The sequence below is a fragment of the Ptiloglossa arizonensis genome, chromosome 1, assembly GCF_051014685.1.
Source record: "Ptiloglossa arizonensis isolate GNS036 chromosome 1, iyPtiAriz1_principal, whole genome shotgun sequence".
Classification (NCBI taxonomy): Eukaryota; Metazoa; Arthropoda; class Insecta; order Hymenoptera; family Colletidae; genus Ptiloglossa; species Ptiloglossa arizonensis.
In genome coordinates, this window is record NC_135048.1 from 21788783 (window position 1) to 21812710 (window position 23928).

At 27.2% G+C, this 23928-nt stretch overlaps 4 protein-coding genes and 1 long non-coding RNA gene across 11 annotated transcripts; 3 read left to right on the forward strand and 2 right to left on the reverse strand.

Annotated features, from left to right (window-relative positions):
• Positions 1–606: 606 nt before the first annotated feature.
• On the forward strand, positions 607–2920 carry Arpc2 (Actin-related protein 2/3 complex, subunit 2). Of its 2 annotated transcripts, XM_076307872.1 has the most exons (8): positions 621–677; positions 750–810; positions 1275–1368; positions 1501–1600; positions 1694–1895; positions 1974–2194; positions 2335–2536; positions 2612–2920. In XM_076307872.1, exons 1-8 carry the CDS (start codon positions 662–664, stop codon positions 2637–2639), a joined length of 924 nt encoding a protein of 307 aa, XP_076163987.1. In that variant the 5' UTR covers positions 621–661; the 3' UTR covers positions 2640–2920. The 2 variants fall into 2 exon arrangements, with proteins under 2 accessions (XP_076163995.1, XP_076163987.1); XM_076307880.1 differs by having other exon boundaries at positions 607–810.
• Positions 2921–3111: 191 nt separating this feature from the next.
• LOC143144979 (uncharacterized) lies at positions 3112–4901 on the forward strand. 2 transcript variants are annotated; one of them, XM_076307914.1, is made up of 3 exons: positions 3112–3573; positions 3964–4322; positions 4442–4901. In XM_076307914.1, exons 2-3 carry the CDS (start codon positions 3974–3976, stop codon positions 4612–4614), a joined length of 522 nt encoding a protein of 173 aa, XP_076164029.1. In that variant the 5' UTR covers positions 3112–3573; positions 3964–3973; the 3' UTR covers positions 4615–4901. The 2 variants fall into 2 exon arrangements, with proteins under 2 accessions (XP_076164029.1, XP_076164020.1); XM_076307905.1 differs by having other exon boundaries at positions 3116–3573; positions 3955–4322.
• On the reverse strand, positions 4865–7597 carry LOC143144975 (uncharacterized). The gene has a single exon (XM_076307891.1). It carries the CDS (start codon positions 7595–7597, stop codon positions 6677–6679), a length of 921 nt encoding a protein of 306 aa, XP_076164006.1. The 3' UTR covers positions 4865–6676.
• A 6-nt stretch (positions 7598–7603) lies between these two features.
• On the reverse strand, positions 7604–23457 carry Samdc (S-adenosylmethionine decarboxylase). The gene is made up of 6 exons (XM_076307859.1): positions 23110–23457; positions 17925–18011; positions 9081–9207; positions 8376–8478; positions 7981–8264; positions 7604–7906 (listed from the first exon to the last, which is right to left on the reverse strand). Exons 1-6 carry the CDS (start codon positions 23238–23240, stop codon positions 7604–7606), a joined length of 1035 nt encoding a protein of 344 aa, XP_076163974.1. The 5' UTR covers positions 23241–23457.
• Positions 13119–17201, forward strand: LOC143144990 (uncharacterized). Of its 5 annotated transcripts, none has more exons than XR_012991566.1 (3): positions 13119–13658; positions 13829–13902; positions 16900–17201. It is a non-coding gene; the product is annotated as an uncharacterized LOC143144990 (long non-coding RNA). The 5 variants fall into 5 exon arrangements; XR_012991567.1 differs by having other exon boundaries at positions 13119–13467; XR_012991573.1 differs by having other exon boundaries at positions 13119–13506; positions 16900–16952.
• Positions 23458–23928: the final 471 nt, after the last annotated feature.

Sequence of the window (23928 nt, forward strand, 5' to 3'; positions counted from 1 at the left end):
GATTTTGCGAAAATATTAATCCAATAACAAAATAATACTCTAACATTTTTGTATTATAAAACTCAAAGTATACAAGCATATAAGTGAAGTTTCTACTCGAAGTTTAAATGTAAACAATACGCGTACTGTGAGAGAATTTCATTGGTCCGTGCGTCTTTGATCAAGAGTGATTTATGCGTATATATTATGATGATAGCAGAAATCTATTATAAAATTGTCTTTTAATAAAACTAATAATATTTTCGAATGATCTATTTTTATTACACTTATACCTCTATTTATTTCAAACACAGCCCTCTGCTATTTTAACTCTGTTACAGTTACGTGGTTTTATTTACATGTAGTCCGTTTGAGTTAGAAGCAATATAGTAATTTTGTTGTATCTAGTTTTGAAAAATTCAATATCTTCACTGTTACCTTTCCAAATAATTGATCATCAACAATTTTCATTTATAAAGTGAATATTTTGTAAATAAAATTATAATTAAAGCAAAAATATAAATATAATCGATTAAAAATAATATATAATGAGCACAACCAATAATAAATCAGCTGCTGCTAGATTGGTGTAACATCACACACGGTTGAGTGACCTGGCTGTGTTGAACCTGCAATCACTTGGTTCAAGAGGAAAGATTAGAAATTAGTCAGAATCGTATATATGGTTAAATTTCTCGGTAGATAGTTAGTAATTATTGTGTTATAATATTATAATTAATTAATATAAGACATAATAATGATTTTGTTAGAGACACACAACAGGATACTAGAAGAGACGTTAACTAATAAAATAAAAAATACTTTGTCAGGGTAAGTAAAATACTTTCTTTTTTAAAGATAGATAGGTATTTTATGTTTCCGAGATAGAACCAGAGATTGCAAACAAGGGCGGTGTCCGTTTCAAATATTACTAATGTTTATTTTAACAGAATAAAAAAAAACATTTTTAACATTTACATGCACTATAAACTTTGTTCTAAATAAACAAAACGATTTAAAGTAAATGTTATTGGTTTTTATTATATTAAACATTGTTATATGTAAAATATAGTATTTATAACATTTAATACTTGAGAATTATATTCAAACTATGTTAATGCTAAAAATGATTACGAAATTTATGTAAATACAGTGTTCAATCAATTCATAATTAAAATATATATAAGAACATTATAATGATATTACATTGTTTTTTTTATTTACTACCAATTTAAGATGTTTTATATTTTACATATTTTGTATATTTGATACAACAAAGATATGTTTTTTTGTAGTCATAAACCAGAATCTATAGATGTTGTTGTAGCAGATTTTGATGGAGTTTTATTTCATGTTTCTAACTTATATGGTGACAAGTCAAAAATTATAGTAAGTTTGTCAAGACTTTTATAATCTATGCAATATATTTTTGTTTTATTTTATATTTTTTTTTATGTTGAATAATTCATAATATGGGTTCTGTAAGCATAAAGTTTATATTTTATATTTAATTATTTACAGATAAGTATTTCACTCAGATTTTATGATCTAATACAAAAGCAAGGAGTTGAGACGTTTCTTGCATGTAAACGTGGATTTTATCTTTTTGGTCCTGAACAAGGTAAATAATGTAATTGAAGTTAAAAATTGTAAGTCTACAATTCGTAAAATATTGTATAATAGTATTTAATTAAATCATTGATATTCTTTTTAGGCTATGATCTATCAATATTTTTAGACTTGAATAGTTTACCAGGAGATTGGGAATCACTAGTTAAAAATATTGCACTTTTAAAAAGGCATTGTTTTGCTAGTGTTTTTGAAAAGTACTTTGATTTTCAAGAAGAATATTATAATTCACCAGGTACACAATTACAGAAGCAGGCAATAATCCGATTTGGAGATAAAGAAACAATGTAAGAATATAACTTCATTTTGGAATAATACACAATGAAAGTAAATAGTTCTTTAATACATATATTTTTTATATTAAGGTATTTGGAAGCCAAAAGTGATAGAGTAACAGTGGTATTTAGTACAATATTCAAAGATGAAGATGATATGGTTATTGGGAAATTATTTTTACAAGAGTTAAAAGAAGGCAGACGTGCAAGTCACACAGCTCCACAAGTATTGTTTAATCATCGTGAACCTCCATTAGAATTACAAGATTCTGGGGTACCAGTTGATGACTGCATTGGATATATTACATTTGGTAAATATTGATTATATTTTCGCGTACATTAAAAATAAATGTAGATGTTTAAAAAATATATTAAAATTACTTGTTTAATTTTACCTTTTTATAATTAGTTACTGTGAGCTATTCACGTACTTATTTATTTTCTTTTATAGTACTATTTCCACGACATACAAATAGAGCTGCTCGCAATAATACCATTGATTTAATACTCATGTTCAGAAATTATTTACACTATCATATCAAGTGTAGTAAAGTTTATATTCACTCAAGAATGCGTACCAAAACAACAGACTTTTTAAAAGTTTTAAATCGAGCAAGATCTCAATCTAAAAGTACTGAAAAGAAAACCATTACGTAAGTTTTTTCTAGAGTATTCTATATTTAAAATATCTTGTTAGGATAATATACTTATAAGTTTATTTTTTACAGAGGTCGAACATTCATCAGGAAGGAATGAGAGTGTAAACATAAGGTTTTATTCCTAATATTGTTTTGCTAAAGAATAAATAATAAAGGTTTCATTTATCGTATAGATTTGCTAGAAACTCTTCAATTTTCTAGCAAGAAATACTTTTTGTAATGGAAAATTCTGGCTCATAAAATTAATGAGTCAAGAGCTTTCAGTCTTCGAATTTTATCACAAATTGTCTTTGAACAGTACAATGTTCTTTAGAAAAATCTATATTGCTGTAAACATATTAAAACTGTTATGTGTACAGCAACAAAGTGCATGATTAAAAAGTCATTTTATATTAAAGTTCTTATACTAATGCTACAAGAATGCATAGAGTTTACAAAAAAATCAAGAAATACATAGTGAATGAAGTTAAGTATCTTAAGTATTAAAGTTAAAGTACTATTTCTTTATGTAAAAAATGATAATGACATTAATATCAATCTTTATGATCAAAGTATGTACAATTGCATGTTCTGTTTTTTAAATATACTTTATGTTAATTGAGTTCTAGTGAAATCCATGTATAACAAAAAATGTTTAAAATTGAAATAATACACTGATGTATCATTTGTATGTTTAACACAGCATTGTGTTTTTTGATAAATTATTTGTATCGTCTATACTCTCTTATTAACATACAATTATTGTAATATAATCAAAATATTAATTCTATATAATAGGTGATATAATTATGAAACCTTCGTTTATATTAATTATAAATATTTATGTAGTAACAGTAGAAATTAGCATTATTGATTTGTAATTAGGAAGTGGATATGCGGGCTGAAAAATCAAATCAAGGTGCAAACTAGGGAGTGTCAGACATGAGTATTCATTAATAACCACACCCCTTTATTTAGTATGGACACAGGAGTTGAGTTTAGTATGGATACATTGTGTGTCTCTTAGAACTTCAGTTACAAGTGTTCTTTCAGTTAGTATATATCACCACATTTTTGGATTATTTTCAATGTTAAGTAAAAAAATATATAAAATCTTCAGCTTTAGTGTAAATTTCGTTGCAGTTTTAATCGTATTCAAGTATTGTGAATTACAAATTTTCTATTATAATTGAGAACATTTATATTCAATATTATATAAGTATATTGTTAATAATGTTTAATTCAAAAGGAAGATTTACATTATCCTTCGTAGTTTTTATTTATATAAATTCATTTGAAGGAAATATTGTGTATTGCTTATATCACATCCATTATAAAACAAAATTATACAATCAATATTATAAGAAGATAAAGTTAAATAGCTATATATGACAATTTGATACTGAAATTTATTCATCTATAAAATTACTAAGAAATTTCAGTTGTTACACTATGAAGGAGATGGATGAGTCAACTGTCACATCAATTTTGTCTTCATCTTTTTCACCATGTTCGCCTAATGAAGTAGCTATACGTCCAGGAGATTGTGTTGAAGGTGGTGTTGAGGAATGGTTGGAAGATGAGGCATTACCTGGATTCCGCGTTTGGCAACTCGCTGGCATAATTCTTTCTATATTACTTAGTGTACTCATTGGTCTTTGTTGTTGTATTCGATTTAGAATACCACGCACTAAGCAAGAAATAGAAGCTGATTATATTCGAAAAAAAATAACAAAAAGTTTTAGGAATGAATTATCTAAAATTAATAATATAGAAATGGATGACATGGATTTGAAGAAAGGTAAAGGAGCTAAGTTTAAAATGAAGTTATAATATAAAAAACACTTAAAAAATATTTACATTTTTCCAATATATTATTTCAATTAACCCCGATACATGTATATTTTCTTTTGTTACTAGCATTAAATAAAATTCAAAATAAGTTTGATGTGGAAACTCATGAAATACAGAAAGGACATCAAGAAGCAACACATGAAAGTGTACAATATGGATTACGATCAAGATTCAGTGCAATGATTAGTGGAATTCATTTCACTAAACAAGAACATATTAAACCTGACAATATAATTTGATAAATACATATACATATCACTATATCCTTACAGATATAATATTGACAATTATATTTACTTACTGATAATTAACATCTTAAAATCAATAGTATTTTTAATAGTGTTATGTTCTCCAATTAAAGTTTTGAAAAAACATAGTGCATTTAACAGAATGAGTAAATTCTACACAGTATTAATTGACTAAATATAATCTTTATTTTATGAGTATAATACAGAAATTAAGTTACTTTACATGCAACAATAATCTACAGCAAAGGATAATATATTTTGGAAAGCACTTAATGGGACTATAATGTATATTACCTACCGCATTACGTTTTATTTACTTATATTATAAACTGATTAGTACTGTTGATAGAGCAAATTTTTCACTATTATTAAGTAAAATAAATTTATATAAATCATATACAGTGTAAATTAAACTTTGTTTGTGACAAGAATTCAGAGTTTAAATTTCATGTTATTCATTATTAAAGATCATTAATATATTTGTTTTTAAATAATATTGAATTCTTAACGCCATTCTTATAATTATAAAGTTAAAACTTATACATCTAAGAAACAAAATCTTTAAGTAAATTACGTTTCTTATTGTCTCTCTGTCTCTTCCCTTCCTTTCTTGAAAAAAATGAAACATTCTTACACTTTACTATATACGTTAACAGATATAAAACTGTTTATTATTACAATTATGAAACAATAAATTTTTGGAAATATTATGAAATGAAACACAATTAAATACAAATATTCGTAAAAAATATTTATTACTCAACAAATATAAAAATAGTAGTATAATCGCCGAACTGAACTAAATATAAGTTCATAACTAGACCTTTACATAGAGACTATCTAAGCGAAAATAAAGAAGAATAAGAAGAAATAGAAGTCAATACTTCTAAAGAAAGTCTGAAAACTCAAGAAAATAAACGAAATAAGAGTTAAATTCTTTTCATTTTTTTAGCAATATGGATCCATTGTAAATATAAATTATAGGAAATAACATCATTTCTCACAGAGAAATACAAATAGAGGAAACATGCCTTGTCATATACACATCGCTCGCACGTAACACTTTGCACACACGCATATAGGAATGATTCAGTTAATCATAGTATCTTAACTACCTTAATGCTTCTTTCATTTCATAAAACGAATTTACATTTCTTTAATAAAGATGTCAACAAGAGATTTATAAAGGATTAATCTAAATTCTTAACATTGTATAACACCAACTGGTGAATTATTTTTCATATTTTTAATAATATCACATAGAGTAGTTATTCACATGGAATAATTTATGTTTTGATGTATGCATTAAAAAGGATAATACCTTTAGAAGCTCGTATGGATCAATAAGTTTTTTGAAATAATATATTAAATTAGAAAGATCATATAATTGCTTATTTGATATTATGATAAGGAAAGTATGTTTAAATAATTCCTTACTTTTTGACTTATGATCATATATATTTGAAAATAGATACACTTCTTTTAAAAAAAGCAATTTATAATAGAAGCATAAATTTAATAGAATTACAGTATGACTGATGTGTCTCATTAGATCCATATTGTGGTTTTTATTTTTGATTTTTCTATCATGAATTTCTAAGATTATTGGTATAAGTAGACAAAATTATAAGAGAACTCTCCGTATGGAGCAAAAGGTATTTGTTTAATTCTACTTATAAATTAGTAAAGTTTAGGAAAAACTTCATAGACTAGAGGATCCAGTAGAACCGTAATGTACAATATAGACATTATTTCCAAAGGATTCAAAGTTGTTTTACATTGTGCAAAACGTTTCCATAGTGTGAAGGAACTATTTATGTTTCTTTTAAAATCTACCTGCATGCGTTCTCTCTGTACGACTCTACTTGTAGTAATAAAAGGGTATAGACTGATTGGCATACACTTGTGTAACGATGACAGGATACCTCTAATTGATGAAGATTGGGAACTCACTACGAGGTAAGAGGTTTTCATACAGCTTGATTAAATAGCATTTAATTGCGCTACAAGACCACTAGCAGCAGTCGCGCTAAATGGTCTTTTAAGCGTACCTTCACGAAATTTTATTTCTCCACCACGAAAATTTCATTTTTGGGCTTAAATACTGAAAGCTGATGATCGTCTGAGGAATCAACGATAAGATGGGTAAAAAACTCCCACAGCTGCGACTTTTTGGTTCATCATCTAATGATTCTGTTACAGTTTCGCTCATAATGTTACGATGAGGCGTAGAATACGGGTACGGGGTTGACAGTGGATTACAAGTAATATGCACCTCCCCCATATTCCATTTATTTTTTCTATCATTTGAATCGTTTCCTTGAGTCATTTCAGAAAGACACGAAAAAGGTACCTTTTTATCTGTGAATGTGGTGGAACAATTAGAAATATTGGTTGTATGGGTATCCGATGTCAAGTCGTTACTTTTACGATGACTTGGTGCAGAATTATCTAATACAGAATTTGATAAATTCATTGACTTCAAAGATGCTTTTCTATAAACTTTCAATTGTGTAAAGGGTTTAATTGTTAATTGTGAAGATGATGCCGATCGTAAGAAATAGGAATTAGTATCTCTCTTAATATCCAAATGATTTTGCATAAAATGACAATCATTACTGCTTGTATTTAAGAATGTATTTTTAGGCGTGTCGGAATTTATGGATCGAGGTATGGATATAACTGGACTTGTGGATACTGTAACATTTGATACAGTGTTTTCTTGGGTAATTGCAGAATTTTGTATAGTGCACTCATTAGATTTTGTTTCATTATTATGTTTTATGTACTGAGCAGATACAAGATCATGTTTTTTGTAACCAGTATCAGATTTTAGTATACTATTTGTGCATTGACCATATTTCTTTTTATCATTTATGGAAGTGGAAAAAGAAGAGGTAGTTTGAGAAAGGATAGGGGTATTGATCAGCGCTTCATTTGTTCCTAATTGATTAGGACTGAATGAAGCGTCCATGAACCCTCAGCTTGGGAATCTTGAGTAAAATGCACAGGTCAAATCATAATTTTTGAAGCGACAATACTGAACATCTGTACGCAACCAATCGCCAGAACATTTCAGATAATCAGTTTGTTCTAAATCACGTGGGCAACTAGCAGCTATAGATTCTTTGTTAGCAAATATAGTAACAACAAATTTTTTCGGTTTAAAAGTATTTAGTACACGTCGTATTATCTCCTCATATGACGTTTCTGGAATGTTACTCTCAAATGATACATACGAAAACTCTGATTCTGGTGTAATGTGAATAGTCATGTAGTTTCCCTGTAAAATACGTTTTTTACTTGTAACTGAAATGTTTAGAATTAAAATTCAAAATTTGTATTAAGTATACTTACACTTTTAGATACTCCGTTCATTGAATATCCACAAGGTTCAAATAAAAAATCATCTATAATCATATTTGGAATAAGTTTATCAATTCCTGACTTTCGAGTTGCTTCATCTGCAGAGGAGCATACATCTCTAGTGAAAATAGTCATTATTTCTGGGTCTAAATGAGTCATGAGGATTTCCAAAGTTTGATCTGGCTCTGAGGGTTCATCTAGAGATTTCTCTTTATTCAGAGTATATAAATACCAACAATCTGTATCTACAGAGCCTAAACAATAAGCTTCCCCATCTAAAAAAGAAAAACAGCAGGCAGTTAAAGTTTCTTATATAATATTAATAATATTCATTTTACATAACATAAAATCTAAATTATATAGACACACATAAAAAATATAATTACCAGGAAAAAATGTATCAAGCAAAGCAACTTCCTCTTCAAATGCTTGATGTGGTGATATTTGTAACTCTGGTTTCTTATAATTTTTCCGTGAATAAAATACATTCTGAAAGAATTAAAAACTGTATAAGTATAAATCCTTCTTTATGTTTTTCTTAAGGTTTTGCTAAAGAAATAAATAACACGTGCTTAATCATATATAATGTTAAAATTGACATATGTACATCACACATTTATAGGTATAGTAATCAGAGACAATGAATTAGAAGTGATTTTAAATAAATGCATTTCATGTACAGTATCATAGGTAAGAGAGATCAATAAACCAAGAGGTAGAGATGTATCCTGTATACTAGAGGTTTCCTATATATAGACACATCACTTATCCATGCACTAGGTCAAGTTATATAGCTAAGTACTTTCGACTTCAATTAGCTTGCAGTAAATGAAAATTTTTATGAACAAAAATTGTGAAATGGTAATATCAGAATAACCAAACTTCACTATATTTACAATGTAATAATGATTGTTACAACATTGATTAATAATCCTCAATATACTCTTTCCTAAGAAAGTTGTTTAATATTTGTAAAATAAAAAGTTTCATGTACATTTTAAATATGCAAACAATTTTTTAATATAATGGAATCAATAACAAGTGATCAATTAGTAGTAAGATAATTAAAGAATAATAGAAAGAATATATACCTCTACTTCCTCAAAGCCAGTGTGCTCTTTTACAAGCTTTAAAAGTGGCTCCAAACACTGAAGAGGTGTAGTTGTACCACATGTTTTTAGAATAAGCCTACGCTTTGATAGGAACATGCTGCTTTCACTGTAAAATAAAAATTCATTTATGTTTATAATACTTTGTTTAATTTAGTAAATTTTAATAATGTACCATGTGCAATATTGATTTCTAAAAGTATTAAATAATTTGTTTTTTATTATGTTGTTATTATACAAATCTAAAAATTTTGTCTATTTCTATTTTCAATGTACCTATTTAACATTATGGAATTTGTCATATTAATGTTTCTTTGAAGTTTTAAATTAATTATTATAATAAGTTTTCAAATAAAAATCTTGTTGAACTAAATATTCGAAATGTTCTGTAGATTGCAAATAATATAAATTTTGAAATGTAATATATGTTTCAATGTAAGATAACATTATTTTACCTTAAAAAGGTTTTTATATTACCAGTTAACTGCATTTGTAAAATCTTATAAAATATTATTGCTTTAAATGTACATTAAAACGAAACAATTTTTATCCCTATTCTTTAAAACTTAATATGCATTTCTTTTAATTTTAGTTTGTAAAATATTACAATTCTTACACAAGGTTTTCCACTATAATTTATAAACTTAATTTTAGAAATATAATAACAAACAATATATCTCAGAAAACGTTAATAGTTGAAATATATTTCGCGTTCAGAAAAATATTCATATTGTAATTTGAAAAAGTAATTTAAGTTCATTGAAATTTTTATATTATGTAAATCTGTACCTAAGAATGTTTAAATATGAAAGAATATTTAAGATATCGAGTTATTGATATTAATTTCAAATGTAATTTACATATACGACAGTCTAGAGTTTAAATATTCATCACCTAGTAGTATTAAATATACATTTGTGCAGAGAAGCGTACCGAATTTAACTATAAAATTATTTCTACATTATTCCGTCTTTCCATACGATATTATTTTTAATAAATATTTCAAAAAGATAACAATAACGAAATACACATTCGACTAATTTAGAATTCGTTATCAATTTATTGTTTTTTGTTTCTTTTCCTAAACATATTCTTTATGGAGTTAAAACTATAGAATATCAGAAAAATTGTGACTCAAATAAAAATATTGTCAAAGAAAATACTTTATTAAACTTTATCCATTCTCGACTCCTTCTTCAAGTAATTTTGGTAATAATAGTGAATTGAAGGTTATCAGAGAATGAAAGTTATTAAAAGACATTTTACTTGGCTTCTACAGTAATATTATTTTTAGCTTCAGATTTAGACGGTATTAGGCACGGATAAAGGTATGACAAAATATTTGTACGCGTAATAAGATTTTATAAAATTTTAAACAAAATAAATAACGCAATTAACGTTGATAATTATTCGAAAAATATTCCATTTACTCGTTACACCAATTTGTAACAGATATTTAATATCGATCGTTGGCGACACTTAATAAAATTATTTCTTCGTCAAATACAATTTTTTAAGCTAAGTATAAATCATCTTAATTTAAAATACATATGTTTTTTAAAAATTTACGTTTAAAAACTATGTGAATGTCGGAATTTTTTTAAAAATATACCCCACATTCCGAAGGGTTATCATTGATATATTTCATATAGGCATTGACCCTAGATTTTCTGAATACAAGTAGCGTGATAAACGAAACACACGAGGCACTTTATTAGTTCAAACGAAAAGCAACGATAAGCGGAAAATAGATAAAATGGTAAAGTACAATGACCACAGACAAGAAACTAATTGAATAACGATAAAACATAAACGAATAAGGCATCGATTTCTTCCTGAACAGAGACAAAATTATATTGCATTTTCAAATATGATACTTCGTTATTTCGAATACTTAATTCTGTTTAGACTCATTATAAATTATTAAATTGTTTTGAAACGCTTGTAAATTGAATACAGCAATTTTTCCTAACTTAATGAAATTTAATTTTTACGCTTCTTCCTATGTTTTTGCATTTAAAAATTTGTGTTTATGAAAATCTATTATAAATTTATAAATTTAAATTATTAGATATACACATTTAGAGAAAAAGTAAGACAATATTGATGAAAATAATTTATCGCGATAAGGAAGAATTTATTTTTAGAAATAGCTGCAAAAGGTATACGAACTTGACAACAGAAGTAGACAACCTCTAAGTACTTGATAAAATGTGCGAGTTGTACGATTAACCTTCTCTTGTATAAATAAGTTAATCATGTGTACAATTATCATCAAAAAATTTTTGTGCGACAGATTTAACACCTATTTCTATTTACTATTAAAATTGTTGTGCATCACAAGCAATGCTTTTGCATCGTTTAATTATTAAAATTTAACAAATATAGTATGTAATATAAATAATTGTAACAATAAGAATAGATATGTACAAGATGACAAACAATTTGTGAAGTAAACTTTTCTGAATACAAAGTAATAGTGAAGAGAAAGGATACTGATGATTAATCAGACAAGAAGGGTGTATAAAGCGAAGTACAAGTTCAAGAATAGTTCCCCATGGCTCTAAGATAATTGATGCGTTTTTAGAGCAAATAATAATAAGTGTTACTGCAAGTGAGTGAAGAATTTCTGAAACAGAGTTACGTAATAATGTTATAATTTACATTACACGTAACGGTAATAAGTAACAAAATAATACTGAGGCACGATTATAAGATAAAGCATACATATAAAAATATGTTCAAGAAACACTGTAAATCTTGCAATTAAATTTTGCAGCATACAATGACAAAGTCGTTTTATACTAACAACTAGAGGTCACAGTAGTGGGGTCGTCGATTTGAAGCAAGATTTTTCCGGTGAATCTAGAACGAAAACGAGCAGACACATATCCGAGCGTTTGTATCAATACACATTTATTACAAAGATATTTAATATTAAAGTTTTGATACACCGAAGTAGTGACTTTATTACATGTGCAAGAGATACTACACCGTGTTTCTTGTAATAAGTAACTCAAATATAAAAAATAATTTAACGATAATACAAAGATTCCGAAACAAGTGAGATGTTTTTTTGTATGTACAAATTTAATTAGAAATGTGGCATTTTAAGTTTTACACGTCAGATTCCGAAGCTTTCATTTTTTATCTTTTTAAACATTCTTTATTTATACAAACAATAATCATTACAAAAATGAACAACAAATGTGCAATGCAACTATATCTCGCATGCTATTTAATATTCTGCATTATATCTTTCTAATAATTTTATATTATACTGCGCTTATGCTTTAATATACTAGATAATATCGCAAACTTTTATATTGAACCAGTTACATTACTCGACATTACCCGGAATAGGAAATATTATTTGACACAAAAGATATTTCAGCACTGCCTAATGTACAACGTATTTCGCTTTCAATTCTGTCACCCTTGGAGGGTATTAATGGCATGTAAGTTTGTGTCAATTCTCAGTTACTGGATTAAAAATTTATGCACTTTTTTTACACAAATAACTACAGCCGAGGTATTAAATATTTTATAGTTGACGTCTTTCCTCCCCCAATACCCCTTCATTAAAAGAATTATTTGATGTCATGTAATTTATAGATTATGCGAGGCTACCCTACTCATATGCCCCTAGATTTGGCTCAATCCTTATAGCCGTTTTTGAACGGTAACAAACATTTCGACAGAAGTGCGTTTTATTTTTATTTTGATTACTATCGGTTTTATGGAAAATTTATTTACTGCAGAAACAGTTCCAAATTTAGTTCACAACAACTTTAACTTTGCACATTTTTACTGTAAAATCAATGGTAAGCGAGAGATACCGTACTACATAGCCCTTTTATGAGGGGGGACACCAGACACCCCCCACCCCTCTCGATAGTTGTATTACATATTCTGATGCCGGGGTGTGTTAAAGCCATGTGGCGGTCATTTAGTATAGTGGATAGGTCAGATTCAGAAAGCACTTGATGAACGTCCAGTATAGTGGACACACGGGCTATAGAGAGCGCTTGGCGGCTGTCCAGTATATTGGACGCTCTATCGAAAAAGTTAACACTTTGACGAAGAGTGTCAATATACTTCTACTTCGACTTACGGCGGATGAAATATGCTCTTACTTCGATATACGGCTGGCAAAAGTGGTTTTAAACTGATATTATTATATTGTAGAATACTAATTAGCGACATTTACTTTTTTCGTGAGATGTCTTTGTCCCGACGAATATTTCCATATAAAGAAAGAAATGAATGACTGACTGGTCACGTCAGATTCATATGTAATGTTACACGTCCAGTCGGTAACCGTGTCATCGTAAAGTGTTAAGTTGGACACCCTATGGATACGCCCCAGGTATCATCACGATTCTTCTAGCAGTTTTTTCGCGACTTGGTAACAAACGGGTAGACACAACTGTGTTTTGTTTAGTCTTTCGCGTACGAGCTTCATACCTCGTATGAATTACAGTTTTTTCACATATGACTGAAATCCTATACGTTGTATTAGACTATAGTTTCTTTACAAGCGGCCGAGTTCCATATGCGGTATAGACTTCTTATCTGACTTGTCATAACTCACACATAACCTATATTTTTTTTACTATTGCCTGCTCTGGAAGAATGTATGTGAGAATGTATGTGATTTGGATCCATACGACGTATGAAGCCCGATCTCAACGACAGTTCTGAAATATCGGAGTGCATTTAAAATTTAGGTTGACCGCACGAAAATTATCCTTAGCCACATGGACAGAAAACTGACCAAGGTCGCCGTATGTGAAGGGTTACGGTAAGATTACCTAAATTGGATCGTATTAATAAATAGTTCAAATTAGTACAGTAATTAGAAATATAATAATTTAAGAAAATGTCGAAAGTGGTTCAATTTAAGTAACCTTAGTATCGAGTATATGCGTATGTACCTATATAGACAGATTTTGCGTTAACATCATTCGAGGAAAAATATATAAAATTCTATATATATATTGCATGTGCTAAAGAAAAACTTCATTATATCCTTACAAATCTTTGATTTGCCTGAGTAACATTAATTGATATCACAATATCTTGAAATGGAAGTTTATATTTTTCCTCCATTGGTAATTTAAGTAAGTTATCTACAGTAATATTTCTATTTAGTTTACTTACATTTAAATGACTTTACTTTCATTTAATTGAAATAAAAAATTGAAACAAAAGAAATCTGTTTTGGAATTTCGTTATTAAAACTAAATTATTATATTCATTAGTTAAATTATTTTACCAAAGGTCGAACGTTTGTCCTCTGCGAACTCGGGACATAGTATGCAGAGCGTCCTACTTAAAGCATTACAAGTTGTATTCTCCGAAACTATTTGAGTTAAGGACATTTTTCTCATTTTTATAATTGAAACCAACTCTTTATATGACAGGTAGCATGCCGACTTTTACATTTTCAGATAGATATTACCATATGTAATAACTTTTACTGGGAACACATTTTTCTACTTTACATAATTGAGGAGTTCTAACAAAAAGAAGAATACGACTTTAAGAATATTCGTTGCTATGTACCGTTATCCCCACTACTACTTAAAAGCTTCATTCTCTCCCCCACAACTACCAAAAAGAGGGATTTGAAGTTGTTAACAGTTCGTTTCTAATATTAACATTGCAGATTATTCGTTATCGAATTACTAATTATTCATTTTGCCACAATGTCTATATTTTTAAGTATTGTTCATTACAAAATCAAATCCATCTTATTTAAAGTCGTTTATTGTTAATCGAACCACTTTCGTCATTTTATTATCTTCGATCGATTGTGTTAAAAGAAAAAATACTAAAAAACGCTCTTGAGATAAAATATCAATTGGAGGAATACAAATTAATGCAAGGAGCAAAGAAAAAAACAATATTCACTCAACGATAAACTGTTTTAACATTAATCGCACAAAACGAACTTCGAATGATCTTCTCGTTTGTATAAGATTTCTGTTATCGCGTTTGGCTACTAAGAAGTAAATGAACTAAAATTGACATACGCAAAGGAAATATTGTAAACGGAAATAAGATTAAATCTCTTAGGAAAAGCTTTCTAAAACGAGATTAAGAACCTTGAACTCACTATCTAAGAAAAACAGTTTTTATCGGTTTGTATAATATTTATAAAACATATTCAGCTCTTTTCATAGTGTTTCTGTTAATAAGTAATAAAAGATGAAATACTCTTAAATAAAAGCCAATAAGATCCATGCGATTATACTAATTTTTTTCATATTTATTTTTGTATACCGTTTTATTAAACAACATATGAAAAGTTCAAATTATTAGATATATAACCATTTTAATTAAATAAAAATTATTTAAATAAGAATACAGTTTTCTAAAGAACACTTTTATAATATGTTTAAAAAATAATAATATAATTCTATTCTAGAGTCCGATAAAAGTTTTTCTTTATTGAGAGGATAAAAAGTGAAATTTACAAAACTCTGGTCTAAACAATGCACGGCACTACATGTCAATAATGTCAAATATTACCTGTATATTAGAAATAAATAATGGCAACTATTTGTGGTAATTTGATAACTAAATCGATCTAAAAATACCGCATATGTTTCTTACAAGTACGTTAGTAAGAATAGAAATAAAATTCAAGCTATAGGTGCGCTACACTTCACGTGTAATATTAATATTTTAGTTTTTTGTTCAAGAAAAATGTATATCGTCATAACATTTGATTTTTAAACTATTTCTTGCTCCATAATGGTTTAATTTAATGTTTGAAGCATTATTTTTTTATTATCGGTTATATAAAACTTATAGCGCAACTGAATCTATTTATACATATGCATTTTTATGAATCTCTCTGTTTTCTTCAAGTATATTATACATTTAAAAAAAAAATGGTAATATACAATAGACTATATTTTTTCTCTATTCATAATTTTGATCAATCTTACGAGAGAGAAGAGTCATTGAACTCGTCCAAATGTAGACTACAATTATAGTATGCACATCACAAATATTCGTTCAGTTTGAAAACAAAAATGAACGACCTTAACATTTTTTTGACTTTTTCATTTACAAGAACATAAATTTATCTGAGTATGTGCTACCTAAAATACTTTGACTTTACTCTATAACATTTACTAACGTTAACAAATTTTTGAAAATATTAATTTACCATCCTTTTTTTAACTAAGCCTATATATAGAGCGATCCAGACTTCACATGAAATTTGATGTTGTTTTTTTGAAAATTATTAGGCGCAGGTATACAATATTTCTTTGATTTTGTAGTTTTTGAAAGCCTGATTATGGAACATATAATATATTGTAACTAGGCATTCCAACGGGGTAGAGGGATGCCAACTTTTATTTTCTTAAAAACAAATAACATTTGTTTGAAGTTAAGACATACAGCGATAATTATATTTTACGCTGATGCTATTTTATTACATTCAATGAATACGTGAAAGGTAATTCTTTAGAGGAAATCAAACCAGATTTCACACTCCTTTATTTTTTTATGATATTTTATTAATGATAAATTAATGCCTGTAATTTCCACAACAAGAAAGAATATAAAATAAGGAAACTGTCTCTGTCACGTTACGATTGTTTTTAAAAAAGGAGGTAAATAAATATTTGAAAATAACTACTTTGAATATTTAATAAATTCAACTCTAGGAAATGTTTTAATTAACGCCTTTCAACGTATCTCTTTAAAATGATTTATCATTGTATCTCTTAAATCAAGTATTGTAGGAAAAAACATATCGAATAAATGTGTATTTGTTTAGAATTTTATTTAATAATAACAACAACAACAACAACAACAACAACAACAACAACAACAACAACAACAACAACAAAAAGAAAGAGAGGGGCAACCCTTTGCTCTTCTAGGATGTCTAATTACGTTACTTCATATATTGCATAAAAAGTCCGCGTAGGCCCTATAAAATCAATTTTTATTGTAATAATTTTAATTAAATACCGTTAAAATAAAAAATGAAAGAGACAAATAAGAGAATCTCATACAAAATATTAAATATAAGAACTTGTAAAATTTGTTACAACCTATTGTAATAAAGTCATGAAATATTAAATTTTATCGATTTTTGTACATTTATTCAATCATTGAAATAAGTTTTATCAAGCATAAAAAATGTTATTATAAATAAAAATGATTAAAAATTTACTCTATATTATATTTTATTGTTGGAAACATTTTTATGCCACTTCATTGCACACTTTTATATTTCAAACCCATATATAAATTACGATCGGTACGTAATTGTGTATGAAATCACATGCAGATAACGTTATTTAAGCTGTACTAATGATTCATTAGCAAATTAAATTTATAATTAGTAACCTATAAACACTTTCACCTTATTTGTTATTAAATACTTGGTAAGACAGATAAAATTTCGGATAATGTAGTGTACCATTCAATCACATTCTCAATTAATAATTGGTTTTGAGGATCAGCAAATTTTTGATCAGAACATTATTCAAATACTAATGGTAATGTACTAACAGTTATCAATACAATTAACGATTATATGTACAGTCCTGAGTAAAACATATCTTCTAAATTCCAATACGATTCATCTGGTAGTTTTTAAGTATATTTCACGTAAGTACAAATTAAGTATTGTTTATTAATGTATGTACGTGTACTGTAATAGTAATCTTATATGTATATGTACGTATTGTGCATCGCGTATAATTAATGAGATTAATCAAGCTCGTACACAAGTATTAAATTACTGAACTAAATACATATGGAATAATTAGAATATTTATATAACTTTATTACCTTAGAACATAAGCATCCACTTGTTCGGTACGACAAATGCTGATGATCTCGCAACGAACGATCTTGAGTAAGGACTGCCATTTCCATCTGGAAAAAAGTGTATCGACTTTAATAAAATTAAAGTCATATTCAAACTCATCTTGATTTTATTTTTATGACTAATAAATACTAAGATTCTTTAAGTATCTGTAAGAAATATTAATATTTTTATCAATATCATATCTCTTAATATTAGTGGGAACTAATATTGTTTGCTAATAAGTAGTAGACTAGTAATTATTAATGACTGTAATTCATGCATATACACGTGTTAATTGTCAGCATTACAATTTTTTTTTTAAATCAACAAACTTAACTTCATATTAATGAAATATAATTAATCTTACTTAAAATATTTGAGAAATTGTTAATTTTTGAATTTTAGTCGAAATCTTGTAATATTAATTTCGATGGATTAATTTTTGTAAAATAAAGAATGCAAAACTTGACATGTGATATTAAAGCATATTGATGATTTGGATAAGCTGTGCGAACTGTAAATAATCAATTGCAAGATCTTTTGACTTGCCAACAAATGTACATTCGACTATCATTCACTTAGGAATTAACGCGTGAAATAATCAGAAAATATAACTGTTGCATACAAGATTTTATAATTATTATCGCTATTTTTATTGTATTATTAACAAACACTTTCGTGGCATTATTTCACATGCAAGACAGCTATAGAAATTAAAATCGTTTTATGTCATTATCGGAAATATCGTTTCAGAGTTCTTTTTTCGTTATTTATTTAATTCTATTTATAATATCTTAGTATCCAAGAATTTCTATTGTGCATTTTATCAGTAAACATTAAAATGATTAATATTACAAAAAGGTATGTGTTTTATACGTGTCTTAATTTTATAAAATGAAACAGTATCCAAAAGTAAGTGTGATAAAAATAGTAACCGACCTGAAAAATTCTCTTAACATTGATCTATGCAAACAGTACAGTGTGTCATTTCTTAAGGAAGAAAGGATATTATAGTAGAGTAGCCCGTAAAAAATACTTCGTAAACAAAACTAATAAGCAGAACGATTGCAGTTTGCAAAAATATTATTGGAATCGAATAATATTTACAAATGAGAGTAAGTACAACATACAAGGGTCTCATGCACAATGTACAGTATAGCGGCAAAAGAATACAGAATACGAAAAAAGAAAATTGCAGACCGCTGTAACGCATAATAGAGGATCAGTTATAGTTTTAGGTTGTATGAGCCTGAGTGGCATTGGCTCTTTTCGTTTTATTGGTAGGATTATGAAATACAAAGTGTACAGTTATATTAAAAAAAAAAAAAAAAAAAAAAAAAAAAAAAAAAAAAAAAAACAACTAATATTATAAAGTACCTATGGAGTTATGTCAAAGAAATAATTCTGAATCATATTTGTTCAAAACAATATTTAAAAGATGCATTTTTAGAAGAGTAGAATAAAATTTTCAATAATATAAACAATAAATTAATAAGGTCAGTGACACAAAGACTACAGCAATTATACAATCGAAAGGCAATTCAACTAGATATTAGAATAACAAAAAAATTATTTTTTTTTACGTTAATGTATAAAATATTAGTTTTGATTATAAAGTTGTAAGTGTACAAATATTTAATAACCATAAATTTTTCTTATTTTTCAAGTTTTTGTTAATATTTTTGTAAAATATGCAAGTACATTAGCTGTATTTATATGCAGTTTACTATACAAATTTGTATACATATGTAAACATTATTTGTTTAACAAAAATTTTATAATAAACAGAATTATATCAATTTTGTATTGATATTATTCCCTGTATAAATACCTCTTACACTCACTATAGTAAGTAATTTTGGCGTTCTATCATTACGCTTTTATGTCAAACTGTAACTCTATTAAAACGTAATCATAACATCAAAATAAAATACAATTTACAGCACTAAGTGCATCCTATAAAAAACTGTTAATGGAATAAAACATGCATACTTTCAAATAATATAATTCTCTTCATTCATTTCCTTATATTATTTAAGAATTTATTTTATATTTAAACGTAAGCTTAAGACAACGGGGTGCTTTCTTATAGATAAAAAAGCACGAAATATTCTAAAAAATTGTTACGGACGTAAAAATTCGGAAATTTGTTCTTAAATTTTGTATCTACGAGTGAATGAAAACATTTGTAAGTGGAATAAAATAAATCTATAGAGCAGATCTAACAGACTTATAGTTATCATAATTCTAGAAAATATTTTCAATTATTTAATTACAAAGAATGTATGCAACAAATGGAAAGTATATTAATGAAATGATCGGAAGATGAGAAACTTAGTTATATATACATTCTTAATGGCAATGTGAATTTAAAACGCGTGACAAATTTAAATCGTTTTGTTACTATTTCTTGCATTATTAATTATGATAAATACTATGACATAGAAACGCATTTTTCACATATTAAAGAAACAATGATAATAAATAAAATAATTTATACAATTAATTATAGAAAAGTATTGGTATTAGCACATTTTTTAACAAAACCATACATCATTTATAAAATATTCATAAATACGTAAACCATGTAGAAAGAAAATATAAAATGGCATTTAAGCGAAAAATATGATTTATATGAAGTATAAAGTAAAATTATTTCGAGTTTTGCATTTCTCATTTATTAATACTTGCTAACATTTACAGTTGTCGTAACACGTAGTGTTTGTATGTATGCGTTGCAGCATGAGATAAACAGAATTCATTTACAACAGAACTCACGAAAAATTCGATAGTATCACGTTAAAGAGTGAAATCACCAAAACGTAATGAAAATTAACATGCTACATACTAATAAATATGGTAATGATAAAAAGAAGTAACTTAAACGTCAGCAATAATAACAGTAATAATAATGATAATAATAACACATACTTACACGACTTCCATTCAATAAACATTATACTTATTCGAAAAATAAACGATTATAGCCTAGTTAACTTTACTCTTTTAACAAGATTTAACGAAAGACTTATCTTCAAATCCAAATAAACCCAAAATATTACTTTATATATAACATAAAGTGGATTTTTAATAAGGAAATAAACGAATCAAAATTTTAACGTATAGTTTAAATTATTAAACGTTTCCATATTATACGATGGTCACTAAATATAATACAATTCATTGTAAAATATTAATGTGCTATGATAAAGTATAACATCATTCTATCTGAAAAGTACTTTACTCAAATAAAAATACGTACAAGCGTCCATATTTATCGAAACAAATGTGTCGAAACTTTATTGAACAAATTCAATTGATAATAACATACTTTTATCCGACAGGGAAATACAGGAATATATTAAACAAAACTTTATTTAATAATTATCTTCGTTCTCTTTTTCATGAAAATTATAATGTTTTAGGTGTATTGTATGTGTACGTGTGCGCGTGCATGTTCTTTCTGTTTCAGTAATCATATTCTTCAAATTTGTAAAAATAAAAAATGGTCAAATTAATATATAAATTTTATCGAACCATTGCTTTTATTATTTATATGTTTATCCATTCTTTTTGCATTGTCTATCTGATTAAATATTTCACGACAACATGGTATTTCTTCTCGATTCTTCTCGAATGAATGCAAAACAAATTCCAGTTTGAAGCTAGTCTTATTAGAAGAAAATGAATAAGTATTCACCAGTAGCGAATAAATATTAAGATGTTAAATTTTACTTAATTTATACAATAAATATTTTAAATTCTGATAAACAACGAAATAACAAATAATTCGAAATGATGGTAAAATATTGTCTTTCCATAATCATTGTATAATCTTTTTATAGATGTTGCTTATTAGTGTATAAATGTTTATTCAGTATATTCTTAAAAATTACTAACCAATTAATAATTTATGTATTTGTAATCAAATAAATCACATTTTTTTGAAATATTACAAGTTAAACAAAACACAATATTTTCCAGATTTTATATGCTCTTATTTAGACGTAAAATATTACAACTCTACAACTCTGAGAATTCACTTACTAACAGTACTGTTCAAATACGAGAACATTTGATACATAAACAATGTTTTATGCAAGAAAGTTATTCTAATCCCTAATTTCCACACTACACGTATATTATACATTTTTCGTAGAATATTAAATTTCAATCACAATTTGTAATTTATACTTTTGTAATATATTCGGTTCATGTAACAATATAATAGCTCAGAAATATTTGTTTATACGAAGATAAATTATATATCTCTCTTAATAAAGTCGCATGTCACATGAAGTATAATAATGATTTGTATACGATTTAAAAATCAAGTTTTTATATTTATAATAATCAATATCTACAAATTAGTTTTTTTTCGAACCACAATTGCTTAAAATACTAGTAAAGTCCTAGAAAAAAAAGATCATTACCGATACTTACGTCTATTTATATTCAATTTAAAATAAGGAGATAATACGATGTATATACATATCAGAGTCACGTAGTCTCACTTTGAGCGGTCGGTATTACTGGAACGAGAAGGTGGGCGCATCGATCTTCGCCAAAAAACACGACACATACACGCTACTGTACAATTCAATCTATTCAATGTTAGTATGTCGTCAGAATATTTTTTTCAACCATTTCATTTGTTTATCAATATTCAACAAATTGGTTAAAATAAAACAATACTAATTCTTATCAAATATCGAAAGCTAGTCGAACCAGTGCCTTATCTTTGTAAAAAAATCGACGCACGTGAGGCACTGATTCTCACGCAACTGTTGGGTTAAGCGCACTAACAATTACTATCAGAACATTGTATCGTGAGGTGCCGGCGATACAGTCATGGTTACCAAGCCGGTTTCATCTTACCAAAACATTTATTTCGATTAATCTATGTGTCATTGACAAATTCTTAGTATTTATGTTACCTTGAATTACATTAACCTTTGACATATGTGTACTTAAGTTCAAATATATTGTAAAGTTCTAACATTGTTATTAAATTTGCGTAAAGGTAGATGTTATACAAAAATAATAACAATTTTATGATAAAATTTTTTATGAATATTGTATGATAAGTTGCAAGAATTAAGTTTAAAGCAAAGATAGACAAAAAAAAGAATTTGATTAGATTCGAGACACAACATTTCAACTTACTGAGGAATCTGCCTGAGATCGCCCTGCTTTCTGTTTATGCTACTGTTGCTTGTGAACCAAATCTCGAGGAGTTTCTCCACGCCTTCAAAGAATTGCACACTATCAGTGCTGTCGTCTTTTGTAGTTGCCATCCTTTGGTGGCACTAAATTTTATTCACAACAGTGATACTTGTAAAGACAAACAAGAATTTCTTTTTTGAGTTTGTGTTTCGCTCCAAATGTACGACGAACCACTTTTCACACCAAACTTTGCTTTACTACTGAGAACAAGTGAACGAGCAATCATATCGGCGGTGGTTCTGTCCTTTTCCGTATCCCTCGCGTGCGCAATATGGTAGCTTCTGTCTTTTTCCTACTTCATCGTGTAATGTCTTTCTTTAACTATCGCATCTATGTTGAATGCATGTACCTACCTTTCTACCAATCAGAAACTGAGTTTAACGCGTGCGCATATTAACCAATTATATTTAATTCGTACAATTCATCAATTATATTACATTCATACAATCTTTGTAATAACTACGAAAATTTACGTGCAACATAAATGTGTGTATGTGATACAACAATTTTATAGTACAAATATTTTCAACTATAATGAAGCATGTACATAAACAATAATTTCATTATGTATCTGTTAACAGTGAGTCATTTTTATACTTATTATAAAATTATATTCTTATAATTTATTCATATTGATAAAGAAATTATAATAAATTATAAATATAACTATAGATTAACACACTTTATCAGTAAATAGAAAATACTTGGAATTGGTTGTAAAAAATTATTTTGTATCATATTCTATTATTAATAACGTCT

What these genes read in the sequence shown, in the direction of transcription:
- Arpc2 (XM_076307872.1), top strand. An exon ending in ATAAAAAATACTTTGTCAGG is followed by an intron (nt 811 to 1,274) that starts GTAAGTAAAATA and finishes GTTTTTTTGTAG; the next exon opens with TCATAAACCAGAATCTATAG. An exon ending in CATTGGATATATTACATTTG is followed by an intron (nt 2,195 to 2,334) that starts GTAAATATTGAT and finishes TTTCTTTTATAG; the next exon opens with TACTATTTCCACGACATACA.
- LOC143144975 (XM_076307891.1), bottom strand. Translation starts at nt 7,597, where the DNA reads ATGGACGCTTCATTCAGTCCTAATCAATTAGGAACAAATGAAGCGCTG.
- LOC143144979 (XM_076307914.1), top strand. Translation starts at nt 3,974, where the DNA reads ATGAAGGAGATGGATGAGTCAACTGTCACATCAATTTTGTCTTCATCT. An exon ending in TGACATGGATTTGAAGAAAG is followed by an intron (nt 4,323 to 4,441) that starts GTAAAGGAGCTA and finishes TTTTGTTACTAG; the next exon opens with CATTAAATAAAATTCAAAAT.
- Samdc (XM_076307859.1), bottom strand. Translation starts at nt 23,240, where the DNA reads ATGGCAACTACAAAAGACGACAGCACTGATAGTGTGCAATTCTTTGAA. An exon ending in GTGGATGCTTATGTTCTAAG is followed by an intron (nt 9,208 to 17,924) that starts GTAATAAAGTTA and finishes TTTATTTTACAG; the next exon opens with TGAAAGCAGCATGTTCCTAT. An exon ending in CTGGCTTTGAGGAAGTAGAG is followed by an intron (nt 8,479 to 9,080) that starts GTATATATTCTT and finishes TAATTCTTTCAG; the next exon opens with AATGTATTTTATTCACGGAA.